The 15,393-nt window shown below is 30.3% G+C and overlaps 1 protein-coding gene across 3 annotated transcripts in view; it reads left to right on the forward strand.

Moving 5' to 3' along the window:
• Positions 1-4,667: 4,667 nt before the first annotated feature.
• The window catches only part of LOC113366263 (polyhomeotic-proximal chromatin protein-like), a 30,607-nt gene continuing 19,881 nt past the window's right edge, over positions 4,668-15,393 (forward strand). For 2 of the 3 annotated variants that reach the window (XM_026607842.1, XM_026607844.1), the window contains exon 1: positions 4,669-4,898. In XM_026607842.1, coding sequence (XP_026463627.1) covers positions 4,864-4,898 — 35 coding nt within the window. In that variant the 5' untranslated portion in view covers positions 4,669-4,863. Of the gene's footprint in view, positions 4,899-15,393 lie in introns of all 3 variants that reach the window. The other variant, XM_026607843.1, reaches the window with a different exon arrangement.

The following is a 15,393-nucleotide window of genomic DNA, read 5'->3' on the forward strand; positions in this document are numbered from 1 at the left end:
TAAATAACGTATCCGATTTTAATAGTTTTTCTACAATGCTATTATTGAATAATACTTGCTTTAAACATTTGCATTTAAACTTTGATCAAACTAAAATCAATAACTTTTATTCAATCAATATATTTATACTGGTATTACACACTTATATATGCATATATGAAGAAACTACCCTGCCTTTGCCAAAACCTCACTTCAATAAATTCTTCATCTTTTCCAGAAACTAATCACCATGATTCCCAAATGATATCTTTCGAATAACTTTTGAATTTTCAAAATCGATACATGATTTTGAGCAAAAACGTTGACAAAACAATTGTACTTATCTGCTAATCATGAGGCAACATCATAAATAGTTATATTTTTATCAATGGCTTTTAAAATTTTGAAATCCATGCAACCGTTTATTAGAAAACGTCGAAGAATGATCGTAGGCTACATTCACACACCCACACACACTGTGACATTTGGGGTATCTAATGATTCAGAATTTCTTGAAACGTCAAGAAAACAGGGGTTTTTCATTAATAATATAAATTACAAGATGTCTTATAAAGATATCGAGTAATAGAGGTGAAAAGTACAATACTTTTTATATAAATCTATCCAGTGGTAGGCTTTGTACCAGTAAAATCATAACGAATTTCTTTGGGACATATTGTAAACATTACATACGAAATTACAAAAAAGAAAAATTAAAGAAAAGAACAGAATAAAAATATGTAGTTAAATTGAATAATACAGTATAACTGACTTAAATCTATCGGTGCAATTCTATAATTTTTGTTCTTTTGAGCCCAAAAGGGTGAGTGATGTCATACAATCCTGCAGCTAGTTTATTTAGATATAATATTATATTTTTTTTATAATTTTGAGCAATTTTAGAAAATGTAGAGTTATGAAACCAGATTTTGTGACAAAAATATAAACTATTTTTACCTACATATACAACTTTTACTAAATCATACAACTTTTGTCTGAAACTATTTCCTTAATTTGTATTTTCTTTTTCAATAATAAATCAGTAATACGCTGTGGCTCAAGAAAAATGTCAATAATGGTTTGAAATTTATCTTCGACCATATGCGGCGACATTGACAAAAGACACAAAATTTTACTAGAAAATCCGTATCTTTGTGAACTTCAATAATAAAAGACAGATTTTGCAAGGTCGTACTTGCAATTAGCGCTAATCTCTTTTGGCAACATATGCAAAGAATTATCGTTTGTTGCCAAAGAATGGTACCTACGAGCTCCGAATGTTGCCATACACACATCATGATCCAAAAGAGATCAAGATAAATCAAGATGAAATGTATTTTGGTTTCTTGTTAATGAAGAACTAAGTAATTCAATTTTTTATTCGAAATTATATTTTTGTTTAAAATCATTCTTTCTTAACAATATTATATTGTACGTATATATAACTTCTATATGCATTTGAGTTAAGTTACATTGTATTGAAATTGAAAATAGCCCTTATTGAATGAAAAATGTATTTCTTTATTTATCACCAAATATAAAGAAAATGCATTAGTCATTAATATTTTGGTATTTACAGAATAAAAATTCGTTTAGAAACTCGTACATAAGTTAATTTGAAAATATATATCAAATCGAGAAAATTATTGATGGATATCAAATAGTTATAAAATTTACTTCAATTTCGAACGACTTTTTTATTAGACATGAATAAGTGAGTAATCAATCAATTTGATTTGTGTTTTAAATGATAGTAAACTTAAATTTATATTTTTTTCTATATGAAATCTTACAAACGTATAACTTTTTCAGTTAAGAGAAACGTCTAATGATAGTTATGATTGTGCAATAAAAATTTCTAGAAATACAATATACATAAACGAAAACAATTTTTCTATAGAAATTAACGTCGAAAATATCACTTCGCTGAACGAGTCATTCCTCTGTCGCGTGTGGACGCGCCTTTACAAGTGGCGTTTACTCCGTCACTTTCTGTAGGCGCGTTCATCAGTTAGTGCGAACGAGAAAGAGCAAAAGAGATTATGGAGGAGCATCGTTCCGCTCGATTTACTTCCTGCGACGACATGAATCGCATTCAAACACGATGACTGATTACACTTTTAGCATTTTTGGCCATTATTTATCTCTTTTGGATCTACATAAAGGTCTATGGAAGTACATTGACATCCTTATATATTTCTATACCATACTTCAAATGACAAATTTAAAAAATCACCCAATTTGAGATTAGTAGTTTCATAAGCTGCTCTTCTAAAATATAGTTTACATGCTACATTCTAATTTGTGACACATTTTTATATTTACAATACACGAATATAAACAGATACATGCACGCACACATACACGCGCGCACATGCATCCATATACACATATACATATACGTGTACGTATGCATATTTATTTATACATATATGTGTATCAAGTAAGAACTATCATATTTGAAAAACATTGGGGGCATTATTAAATTTATATTTCTGTAAGCTATATTTAAATAACATTGTGAGCATCTATTTTATGTTTAAATTACAAGTGAGCATGAATTATAATTAAAATCAGACTATTAATTACCAAATACGATATTCTATACAGAATTTAAATAAAATTGTTACAAGTTCAAAATAAAGTTATTTTAATACCATATCGAATATATATTCGAAACTATATCGAATTTTCTATACAAAGCAAATATGATCTTCGTTTAGTGTCAATATTGTGCTTTGAATAATGTAATGATTAGAATAATTTGCTTGCGAAATTAATATGTTTAGGTTTTATCGAACATTCTAAATGATGACATCAAATAATATTTGTTACTTGATACATATTTGTATATGTATTCTGAATATATTATATAGATCGTATCATTTCGTTAAGGCATTGAACGAATTCGACATAATTTCCCTCTCTTGCGGACTAGTGATTTGGAGTTAAAACAAAAACATGCCTCGACCGAGTATTTTTACAATTAAAAAATGGCGCCGATCGGCTCTTGCATATGCTATTCGTAAAATAATATATATGATACATGTATATGTATGTATAGCTATCGGCACTACTACTATATGAATATATAGTAGCGCAATTCGCTCGTGGTACATAGGGGCCTTATCTCGTGGGGAGATTGATAGAAACGCAACAGTCATCAGGCCCCAACAGACTAGACGCGCAACACTTGCGTCATGGAACAGAGTAACTTAATCAGTATTCTTTCTCTATCGTTATCGAAACGTATCTTGCGTCTTTGTTCCACTCATCCGCTGAAGTTGCGAGGGACAGGAAAAGCAATAGCGACAGCTGCAACTTTTTCTTACATCGGTTTCATTTTGTTACCCTTGTAATTTGACTCGACTGCTGATTGGTTTGATTTCGTACATAACTGCTGCTATCACTACTACACATGCATGCCTCTCTCCAAGTACTTTGCGCATTCGAAAATGCTTTGCGCTTTGTTCTCGGTGCGTGTTCCTGCTGTGACAGGGAGAATTTTCGGTTATATTGGACAGACATTTTGTCATTATTTTCAAAAATGCTAAAAGGGGATCGTGTTTGTTCGTCCGTCCAGGTTCCCTAAGGCGCTTTGATTTGGGAGAAAATCGATAATGCCATCTGTGTAGGGTCGACGTTGTATTATTGCCGTTCACATGAAACAGAATATGATTGTGTATGAGTCAGAAAGAGATGTTAGATGCTGTAGGCTTGTATTTTGGGCGTTCTGAGAGCTTGTGTGTTTTAACAGCTCAAATTGTTCATAACACGTTAGCTGTTGTATTTTGTATTATGTATTTGTTCATATATATACCATATATTTGTTTTTATCAAGCATAAATAAACAGTAATCATTACTTCCAATACAAACTGTATTTGAATTGAATTTTTGATGTTTTGATCATAAAAATATTCACGACAATTTATTTGTAAACTACTACCAGATGATATCGCTAATTCTATTTTCTTAGTTGATATAGTTTTCGAAGTCCAAGAAAATATAAAGTTTTATTAAATATAGTTTTAAATTATGCATTGCCAGATTCACCGATAGATTGTATTTATCTGATATTTTTGTTAATCTTAGATGTTTTTTTTGCAAAAATGGCGTAATGCAAAAAATAAGATGAAACATTTTTTAAAGTAAAACCTGTTTTTCAACATTTTATAACAAATCCTACAGAAAGGCCATAAATTTTGAGTTCGGTCTCATAGCCGTTAACACGAGTATTTGAGAGGGGTAAAATAAATAGGGGGACTAACATGCCGTTCTTTGAAAAAAAAACTATAGGGAAACCTTTGAACGGCATGGGAGCGATAAGGACGGCATTTTGTCAGATAATAATTATACCGAGAAACGCAAACCAAAAAATAACTATTCAACGAGTGCGAGTGAGAGGTCGCAAGCGTCGATCAACGAGAGCGTTAAAGAGGGATCGCATGAGCAAACCCGAAGAGAAACTGGTTTCTCCATATTTGAATTTTCGTTCCATTTTCTACATGTCCCCCACTCCAAGTGCCTTTTATTACGAATCCAAATTGACCAATAAGGTATCGGGTAGCTGGCATTGGTTCTCATTACGCGCATGCTTTCGGAATGTACACGCAGCCGCAGTTTGTGTCGTACTCTTGTGCCAGTATAAGCTGCTATCCCTTCAAATATTCGTTATTGTGTATTCACTGTACAGCCACAGAATAAATAAAGTGACGCTGCCGAAACCAATGTTTAAATGTTCGGTGATACTAAAAATAGTGTGCTAGTGTATAAAACTTAAGTGAAAATGTGAACAATTTCATTCTTATGTTTGTTTTTATTTAGTGATTGCTTTTTTAGACTAAACTTTTTGGTTTTCTTGTGTTGGTTGTTTTCATTTGAATATGGAACGTCGTTCTTACGGATTTTTTACAAAAAGGTATATTTAGTTTTATTATTATTTATTAATTTATATGCATTATTGGTTTATTCATATTATTTTCGTATTAAACCACGCATTATCACTCTTGGATAACATCATTGCAAAAGCTATCATGACAAACGAACAGGTATGGAGAGAACCAATTTCTGTTGTTTTTCTCGATGTTGTGTGTAAATATGTAGAACAGAATATTACTTTTTGTACGTTGGAGGCCTTAATCATAAAAAATGTTGAATGTCGACACGCCATGACTTCGAATACAAGTTTTACCGTATGCTTCATTCGTAAGTAAACGTATACTCGACACTAATACACACAGACATGGCAACTGAGCACAAACCATTGGTCTAAAGCCGTTTCGTGATACATGCTAGCGATGTAATTTCGTATACGTATTTATGTATTCTCATGCGGGCGAGGAGTTCTAGGGCGCTTGATTGTATTGTTAACTGTCGGCATCGTACAGCTGCCAGTGTGCTCGGTAAACGTCGGGTTCGCGCCGACTCTGACCGAACGAAACTCTTGTCTATCCGACTCGTTCTACATCGACCAGTGACGAAGTCGGCCGAAAGCGATAGAAATCGCATTCGTGTTCGTTAAAACGCTCCCAGCGTAGCAATTTCGAGCCGAGCGCTGCGGGCTCACGCAGTGAACGAATGTATGCGATATGAGCGGGGGCCCATGCCGAGATTTTCGATTAAGTTTAGACAGCCGAGGTACCTGAGCTTTTTTAGACTCGGCTGTGAGTAATATCTTTGAGATGCATTTTAGTATTTTTTCGGAAGAGCAAAAAATATATCGCGTACATACATAATACATAGTATTTCTTGATTTGTACTTTATTACTATATATTTGTTATAAATATCAATCTGTCATTGTATCTAAAATTTTTAGAAAACTAGTGGGGTTATGGCATCGTGCACAAAATGTTCGAATGTTTTCAAATAGATTATTATTAATATTGTAACATTGTTTAATATTCATAAGAATTATATAAACTGAATTGCAAAGTTGAAATTATTTGTTTAATGTATATTAGAACTTTAGTCAGAATTAAAAATAAAATCTGAATTATTTTCGATATCCAAAAAAAAACTAAAAAAAAGATACAATTTTGTTTTCTAAAATCAATTATTTTGTCAAAACAAGCTGAAAGTTCTTTGAATCATTTAAATTGGACGCTTCTCTCAAAAACTGCCATTTTTTGCACATTTAGCTCTGTATCTTTGAAATGGCTGGGCCTGCCATTGCCAAAAACTAATAATCACTTCTCCCAATCATTACTAATTGAATGTTTTTTAGATCATTCAAATCGAATGCTCCTTTCACTCAAAAACTTGATTTCTATTTTCTGCACTCTTTGCTCCGTATCTCCGTAACGGCTGGACTTGCCTTTGCCAAAAACTAATCTAATCTTTTCCGAATCATTCGATCTCTAAAGGAATCGAATGTTTTTTGAACCATTCAAATCGGTTGATCCGTGCGCCCGAAAACGTGACTGGATATTTGTATCCATACATACATACACACACACATCCATTTTTTCTGAGGTATGCCAAAATGTTCAGAAACCTTCAAAACGTCGAGAAATGTAAAAATTTTCAATTTCGATTTTCGGCCCATTACAATAACTTACCCTACGGGAAGCTAATTATTACAACAAAGTTTGCAAATACAAATCTTTAATGATTAATATATTTTTTACCTATATGCTATTCGTGATATTACACTTCGAAGAATTGCAGTTTTAGTGAAATTTCACCCAAAGCCTTTCATTAAAATTTATTTGTATCAAGGTTTAATCACAAGCTGCCATGAAGCAACTTATTAAGTTACTATAATTATATTTTTGTAAGTTATAATTTTGTAGTAAAAATCTATTATCCATTATCTATTATCCATTATTTATTATCTAAAAATCTGTTGGAAGTCACAAATAAAATTATTTCAATACCTTATCGAACATGTTTTCGATCGTAAGTGCAAATTTCTGACATCCCTTTGATAACACATACGTGAAGTTAGATTTTATGCGTAAAACTCCTAATCGCACAGCAAGTACATGGATCGTAATTACCAACTCATACGAAGATAGACCCGTAACATAACATTTTCTTCTTTTTTACAAAGGCAATGTTTTGGTTTCGTAGTAATATTTTTTCCTGCTATGTTGAAATTGTCGAGTCGTACAAACTTTTGTCAGCAATTTTCTTCCTGTGTTTATCACAACAAACAATGTTTGCGTCCCACATCTCAGGACAGAATTGTTTGCAAATTTGGTTCATTCGTTTCGAATGTATTTAAATCTGCATAAAATAATGAGGGATTTAGCAATTAAATTTGATAAAAATAAATAGTAATTGTTATGTGATAAATGTGCTATTTAATAATCTGTTTGAATTTATAATAGAAATATTAATAACGTCTAGTAATAAGCATTGAATATGTATTTGAAATATATGATATGTATGAGAGCGAGGGACTTGTTGTAACACTTTTTTTAAATTAATAAATCTTGAGATTCGCCGACTATATTTAACGTATGTAACATCTACCGTGGTAAGTACTAACGCCAAAAAAAGGACAATTGGACCTCTAATAATTTATTCTTATTTTTTTAAAAATTGACTTATTTTTAAGTAATTCTTAAAAAATCGTAAACTATAATTGATACAAATAAAACATATATAGTGTTTCTTACAAGTATATGGTGTCACTTTACCTGTGCCCACATATTGCAAACTATACATTCCACCCAACCTTCTTCACTTACATTCGTGTCTCTGATATAAAATTTCAAATTAGTCGATAATAATAACGCAAATCGAAATTTTAACATAGTACAATTTTATATTACCTGACAATAATGACGCACCTGCACACTTCTATATACTGCGTTGGCCTGCGGAACAATAGCTACGACAACGTCCAATCGAGACAAAGAAATATTTTAATATTATTTAAGATCTTATTGAAAAACGCCTGTTACTACTTTCCCTAGTTACAATAATCTCTTAGCCCCCATATTATTAATATATAAAGTAATTAGGGCAAAATACTGTCGTGATTGATACTTAAAATATTGAAAGATGAATATATTGAAACATTGAATGTATTGATTTTTTTTTTCATAAGCATCGTACCCGGGCGTCCAATCAATGGATTGGCATCTGATTTAGACATTTTTTATATACGACCAAAAATTTGCTGATGTTCAGGATGGAATTGGTGCAAATAAATGAAAAAAATAAAAAAATTTAGGCATTTTATGTACAAAAACTGATTTTTTTATCATAAACTAAAGTATTTAAATAAAGAAAATCATCTTTTGTTAGCAAGTTCTAAGACATTTGTGCAGACCTTGTATGCTATCTACAAAAATATTTATTAGGTTTAACACCCCAGTCGTGAAAATAAAGCATATGACTATTTCAAATATTTCTAAATCATCTTGTTGATCTGGGTGGCGATATCGGTTAGTGCGTGGGCTAGCAGCAACTCGTCCCAGGTTCGCTGGTTCGATTCCCGCTACCGCCGTAGCCCGACATAAAGCAGCTTTGATGTCAAATTTTCACTTGGGGTTATAGATCACAATATAATTCCAAGTGGAAATCGTATTCGTGGACAAAGCTGCAACATCCAAATACATGTTAACTATTAGACGTAAGAGCTAATATCAAAAATATCCCACATATAAGAGAATGGTAAATCGATGGATTGCCTCTCATGAAATAAGTAGTCATAAGTCTTAACCAACAGCTTATAGAACATATAGGAGTTCTGATTGCTGTTCAAACAATTACAAAAAAAAAATCTTGTTGATCAAAAACTATCATGATATTAGGCTATGAACCTTTTGCATTAGTAGAACCTATATCAGGAACCTGTTCACGGAAGCGAAGAGCGTGGCGTGCAGAAGAAACTGGAAATGCATGGCAAAGCGAAAAACATAAGATTTATTATTATTGCACCGTTAATCTCCATGTAGTGAGTGGTTAATAAGCCCATTTATAAAGTATATTTACTTATTATTATCTTTTCGCACCAATAGTTATTCGATTAACGAATTATTTAATGTACATGATCTTCTTATTGAATTTTTTTTAGGAATACAAATATAACCAGTAGGGTGTGATTATTTTTGACCGCCAAATGGCATTTATTTTTACTTTTTTTACTAGATCTCCGAAAACGCTAGACCTGCCTTCATGAAAATTCAATCAGTTCTTGTCAATACAAGTAAAATGTTTTTTGAATTATTAAAATCGGACGCTCTGTTCTCTTAAAAACTGAGTTACCGTTTGTGGCACTTTTTGCCCCGTATCTTCGAAACGCCTAGATCTGTCTATGCCAATAACTAATCAGCACCTCTCCTTATCAAGAGCAATCGAATGCTTTTTGAATAATTGAAATCGGTTGAACCGTGTTCCCGAAATCGTCGACGAAAATTTGTATCCGCACACACACACGCAAACACATACACACATACACGCACTCACACACATACATCCATTTTTTCTAAGGTATGGAAAAATGTTCAGTAGGTTTTGAAACGTAAAAATATATAAAAATTTTCATTTTAGATTTTTTTTGCGATTACTATAACTTACCCTACAGGATGTTAATAAGAAAGGCACCAATATAGTACATAAAAAACTTCTAACTGCATGTTTTTAAGCATACATTCAAAAATAGAGTATCAAAACGGTACTTCTTCCTAAATAAATACTTATATAAATTTTTTGTTGTAAATTTTTTATTTATGGTCAGAATAAGTAAATACAATGTTATTCTTAAAATTTTGTTTCACTTATTGTCGTTAAGTTATGAAATTCTAAAACAAATGCAATTTTACCCATGTTATTTCCATAAGAAACTTTGGTTGGATTGCGGACTATCTTGAAGTTAATATTAAGAGCTAAAACTTGCAGATAATTTTGTTTTATCAATTTGGAAACATTAAGAAATGCGAACATAAATATATTAAAGACCACCCTAAATTATATTTATATATACTAGCTGACCCGACAGACGTTGTCCTGTACCCAAGAATACAATTAGAAAATGAATTTATCTTATTGTTATTTAATATTCTAATTACTGCCATATCTTCGTTGCTTTTTTGCATTACTAAAGTCGACATTACATTTTTTTTACTTAGAATTTAACAAATATCGGTATTCAAGTTTACTTACTTTTTTAACTGTCATCTTCAAAGTGAATCTGATTTTTTTTTTATTTATTTAATTATTTATTTATAGCAATCAAGATACAATTTGTCTTATAAGCTATTGTGACACAAAAGAGAAAGAAGAAAAAAAATATAATAAAAATAATATAATAAAAATAATAATAATAATAATAATGAATAAATAAATAAGTAAATAAAAAATAAGAATAATAATTATATTAAAGAAAAAGAAAAAAAAGGAAATAATTAACTAGAGTTCACTCCAATGAGTAAAGCCTAGTGTTTCAGAATCTGATTTGTTACTTAATTTTAATACTTTAATCTCTGGCATATCTTAGTTTAGTTTTTGAGAATAATTATATTTCTGAATTATTTTTTTTTTACTCCTAATTAAACATATCATTTAAGGATGCGTTTATTAATCAAGTGTGGCTTAAAAGAGGGGAAGGGCTTGACAAAAAATCGCGTGAGGGGAGGGGGGGTGTAGTAAGATATAACGTGTATTTATTTTTTACCTGATTTTGAAAAATATTTTATAACTTTTCAAATTTTTTTCAAAAATCTAACCCTTTTCTTGGTACTAAAATGTGCTGTTAAGTGGGGAGGGATTTTGAATATTACCACGTATCAAGAGGGAAAGAGATGTTTAAAAATCCTTAAAAATCGATCACGTGATTAATGTGACGATTGGAAGCCCCTAAGATCATTTCATTCACTCATCATTTAAGTTCAAATAAGTTAATTGATATTTTGATAATAATAATTTTTTTCTGCATGTTTTTTTCTACATTATTTCTATATTTTTTTTAGTTAAATACTACTATTTCATATTTTTTGACAAATCCTAAAATGATTTATCAAAATTAAAATAGCCCTTTGGAAGCAGTTTAGTGGCAACACACGCAAGGAAGATTTATATAAGTATATATTAGAAATATACATATACACACATCTATATATATATATATATATATATATATATATATATATATCAATATACGTATTTATTTATATGATTGTGTGTATGTCCAATTATTATTTAAATACTTAGAATTAAGTGTTTCAATGTATATTTTGAAATGCAGATTTCCAAATCGATATTGCCTCAAGAAATTTTTATTTATTAAATTTGAGTTGGGTAGTCAAGTAACACAAATCTCACAAGTTAAATTATGAGTATAAGTTTAATTAAAATAATAAAATCAGTATCTAACACATCGAAGTGTTGAGAAACACGCACGCTGTGTATTTTCATAATGCTATTGTTTTCCTACATTGCATCTTGTGGCGTGTGTTGTCTCGTCTTGTTGAATATTCATTATTTATTAAGTCTTGAAATAAGCTACTAATCCCGTTTGCAGCACAGCATTTGGAAGTTACACACCGTTTAACTATTTATTCAACGAACAACAGTTGATTAAATATAATGTATTTACATTATATTCGATATGAATGCATTTAAATAATATGCTCTTTGTTTGAGTTCCAAATTGCGTGTCATTTATTATTTTCTTCTAATTTTTTTGATCTTAAAATTTTACATTCGTATAAAAGTAAATAGTACTATTATATAATTTAGAATATACTTTTATTCGGTAAATTCAGCGAGCTTTGAGTGAGATTTTATCAATGGGCTAACAACCTTCAATGAACAGCTGTTTGTATGGAAACTTCACAATTAGTGGTTATGTGTGGCTTGCTTTTTTACTGCACTTCAATACAACCTGTGTTTTGTGACGAAAACTGAAACAATTTTGATGGCCTATTATTTAATAATAATAGTTGCAGTCCTTTGTAGAATGCATCCTTTATAGAAACATTGATGCAATTGATAATGATTAGTAGTTATAGAATAATTTTTATTGTTATAAAATAATGTAATAATGTTCTTAGAGCTTGTTAAGTGGTTAAAAACAATTTATATAGGATAAGGCAGGACTCAAATGTTCTACTACGTCAAACAAATCAAACAAACTATATGGCAAAAAATTACAAAGATGATCGAGTACTTTTCTGCTCGCGTGCATACGCCTGAGTCCAGACATATATCATTCGCCCAAAAAAGAAACGCCCAAAACATTTCTCACTCAAACATTTCATATTTGTAAATGTAGAATTCCATGTCTGACGGTCTTCTCTAACTATAAAAGACGAATATTTTTGTGATTCCCATTTGCACGCACTACAGGGACAGCAAAAACTTCTGTATGGGGAGCAAAAAATAATAATTGACATGGTTTCATAAAAAGAATTTTTACCTTTTACTTGTACATAGTGAATATTTTTACCTTTAACTTGTATATTTGCATCCATTTCATCCTGAACATTAGCAAATTTTTGGTTGTACTGAAAAACTGTCTGAATCGAGTGCCAATCCATTGATTGGGCGTCCGGCTATGATGGGTGGTAATAAAAATGTACACACAAATGTTTCATAGTTTCATTAAATGTCGAATTTTTTTTTTTATCAATCATAACTTTATTCAAGATGTCGAATATTCTGCATGTATATTTAGTAATCAAATGAAATATGCTTTGTCGTTGAATCTTTTATTTTTGTTATATATTACGATATTTTATTAACTTTGTTTGTACTAAAATAAACTTTTTATTTTGCTTAATATTAAGGCAGTGGTTTCCAATATTTTTTTATGCGCGCCGCTTTTTTTTAACGAATTGTTGTGCACCGTTTAATTTTTCCCACAATATATTTTCATAAATACTCCACTTATATCATAATTTATTTATCAGGCTACAAATTAATATCAATATTTTGTAAAATTAAACATAAAAATATTTATTTGTCCAAACATTTCAACATTTTGGCTTCTCTTTGAAAATGCTATTGTAAGCGCTAAAATAAATAATGGAGGCCAATCCCTGCAACAACTTTGCGCCCCACAGGTTCGAAACCACAGATTTAAGCCGTATACTGATAAATACAAACAGATAAAAATTTTTATAAACTCCATTCAATGAAACTGCGGTCTGATCATCTTCTTAATAAAATTCACATTTTTATGATGTATATATAAACTCTTCTCTCAAATTTCAAAATATTAAAATTTTTTTTTAATATATTGTCTTGTGTCTAATAATAAATATTATTACTAGAGCAATTCGACCTACGGCATAATTTCGAAACCGCTAGTTTGTATTTTGTGCACATATTTCCTCAAACCACAAATCATAAGATTTTAACAAACAATGAGTAAAACTGTAATAGTTATGGTTAGACTATAACAAATACAAAACATTACATCAAATGTTAAAATTGCAAAATGTTTCAATAGACGAATGATGAATCATTATGCACATGAGCACATGATCTTGAAGTATTTAGGAAAATCACTTATCTCACAATTTAAGATTGATTTGTAGCACAGATAAATAAATTAATTATTGAAATTGGTTTAATAAAGTTTAAAGAAATCTTATATACGAATGAAAGAGTGAACTCGAATATCTTTATTTTTAGCAATTTTTTGAGATCCCTTATATTGAAAACATTGTGCTCTTAAACATTAAGAATATTAAATTTTCTATGTAAAATTGTGAATTTAGATGCGTGGTTACCTGCTTCGGGGGCGTAAGCTGTTTCCAAAATACAATTTTTAAAAATGAATGACTGAACGAAAAAATAATTACTTTTATGTATATTTTTAAATGATATTGCATATAAATTTATAGTCTGATAATATCCATTGAGTATTTGTGAAATGATATTGTAGGAAAAATTAAAGAAGGCGCAACATTTTTTTTATTAGAACGGGGGGAAATAGGTTGGGAGCTACTGATCTAGATCTCTGTAGGTAGATTTCCTTTACTACTTTAACACAATTTAATGAAGATTAAATAGTTCGATATTATATCAAAATATGATTTTTCCCGAGATAATTTGGTTTTCACCTAATAATCTGTTTTTTATTCCATATAAATATCAAATTGTCTTTAGGAAGACATTGAGTAATTATTTTGTTATTTTTTTTAAAAAAATGCTTCTTATAAGGAAACTCAATGGTTTGCCTTTTAGTTGTGCCTATATCTATATATCATCTAATTATCTGAGGTCGATATTTTACATCGAACTGTGACTAATTGCAAACTTCCACCAACCCTGCTCTAGTACGCGTGGCCATGGTGTGGCCCCGTCTGTATTATAAAATTGTAATGTTCTGCATTTTGTATGGCAACACGAAATACAGACTCGGTAGGTCTTCTGTATGTGTGAGTCATTTTATACGCGTTCTGATCCTTTGATGCCGGCAAACGAAACCGCATAATGGTTCTCAAACTGTTTGTTAAAATCATAGACATTACACTACTATAAGTTCTATGGTTAAAACACCTAATTTTATTTCTGGAAATGTGCTTTGCTTTTCAGGATTTCTTAATATGTTATTTTTATGGATGAATAGAATTAATGAAGGAACTGAAGTTTATCAGAAGTATATCTAAATCGTCATTAAATTATTTCTAATTCTTGTTTTTTTTTATAGATAAACATATGCTATTGATAATGAACAAAGAATTGTACTGTGTGAGTTTTAATATGATATTAGATGTTGTTATCGTTGAAGATGATATTGGAATGAAAATAATCAAACTTCTTTTGTTTACATTGGAAATCATACGATGTAAATATTTGATGGTTTATATTACATCTTAAAGCTTGTAATTTATGAAATATTATTTATTCATTGTTACTGTAAGCGATCAGAACTTAAGGGTCTTAAGCTGTTGAGATCACTTGACTTAACTGAATCAATTCTCAGAAGAAAACCAATCCTTATCTTTATTTGATAAATTTATTGCTGCATTTCTATGTAATAGCTAATTTCATTTGGAATCATATTGCTATCTATATTTTCAAGTGAAATTTGATCTTACTACTACTTGACATTGGGTTGTCCGAGGCGGGTATCGAATCTGGAACAAAGCCCCTACTTTTAACCAGTAATACACAAGGGTGCCATAATGTAAAGATAGTTTATCCTATATATCCAATATATCCTAATAATGCAAAAATGTTTCTCAATCTTTTGCTGTTCAGATGGTATTGACAGTTGAAGTGTTTCATGCTAATTATATTAATTACACTCATTTTATATTCTGATGATGTCGAGGCTTTTGAAAATTTTTACTGTTATTTTTATATCTAACTGTATATTATTACTTACTTTTATTAAGTATTTTGGAAACTTAGGATGGAAAGCATACACATGCAAAAGTTTCATGTATAAACTTCGGTACTTAATTAGTTGGTTCTAATTTGGAGAAGAAAAAGGTTAATTTTTTAC

Source organism: Ctenocephalides felis, unplaced genomic scaffold (genome assembly GCF_003426905.1).
Source record: "Ctenocephalides felis isolate EL2017-DRISC unplaced genomic scaffold, ASM342690v1 CF-g0.4_SCAFFOLD_01170, whole genome shotgun sequence".
In the NCBI taxonomy this organism is placed as follows: Eukaryota; Metazoa; Arthropoda; class Insecta; order Siphonaptera; family Pulicidae; genus Ctenocephalides; species Ctenocephalides felis.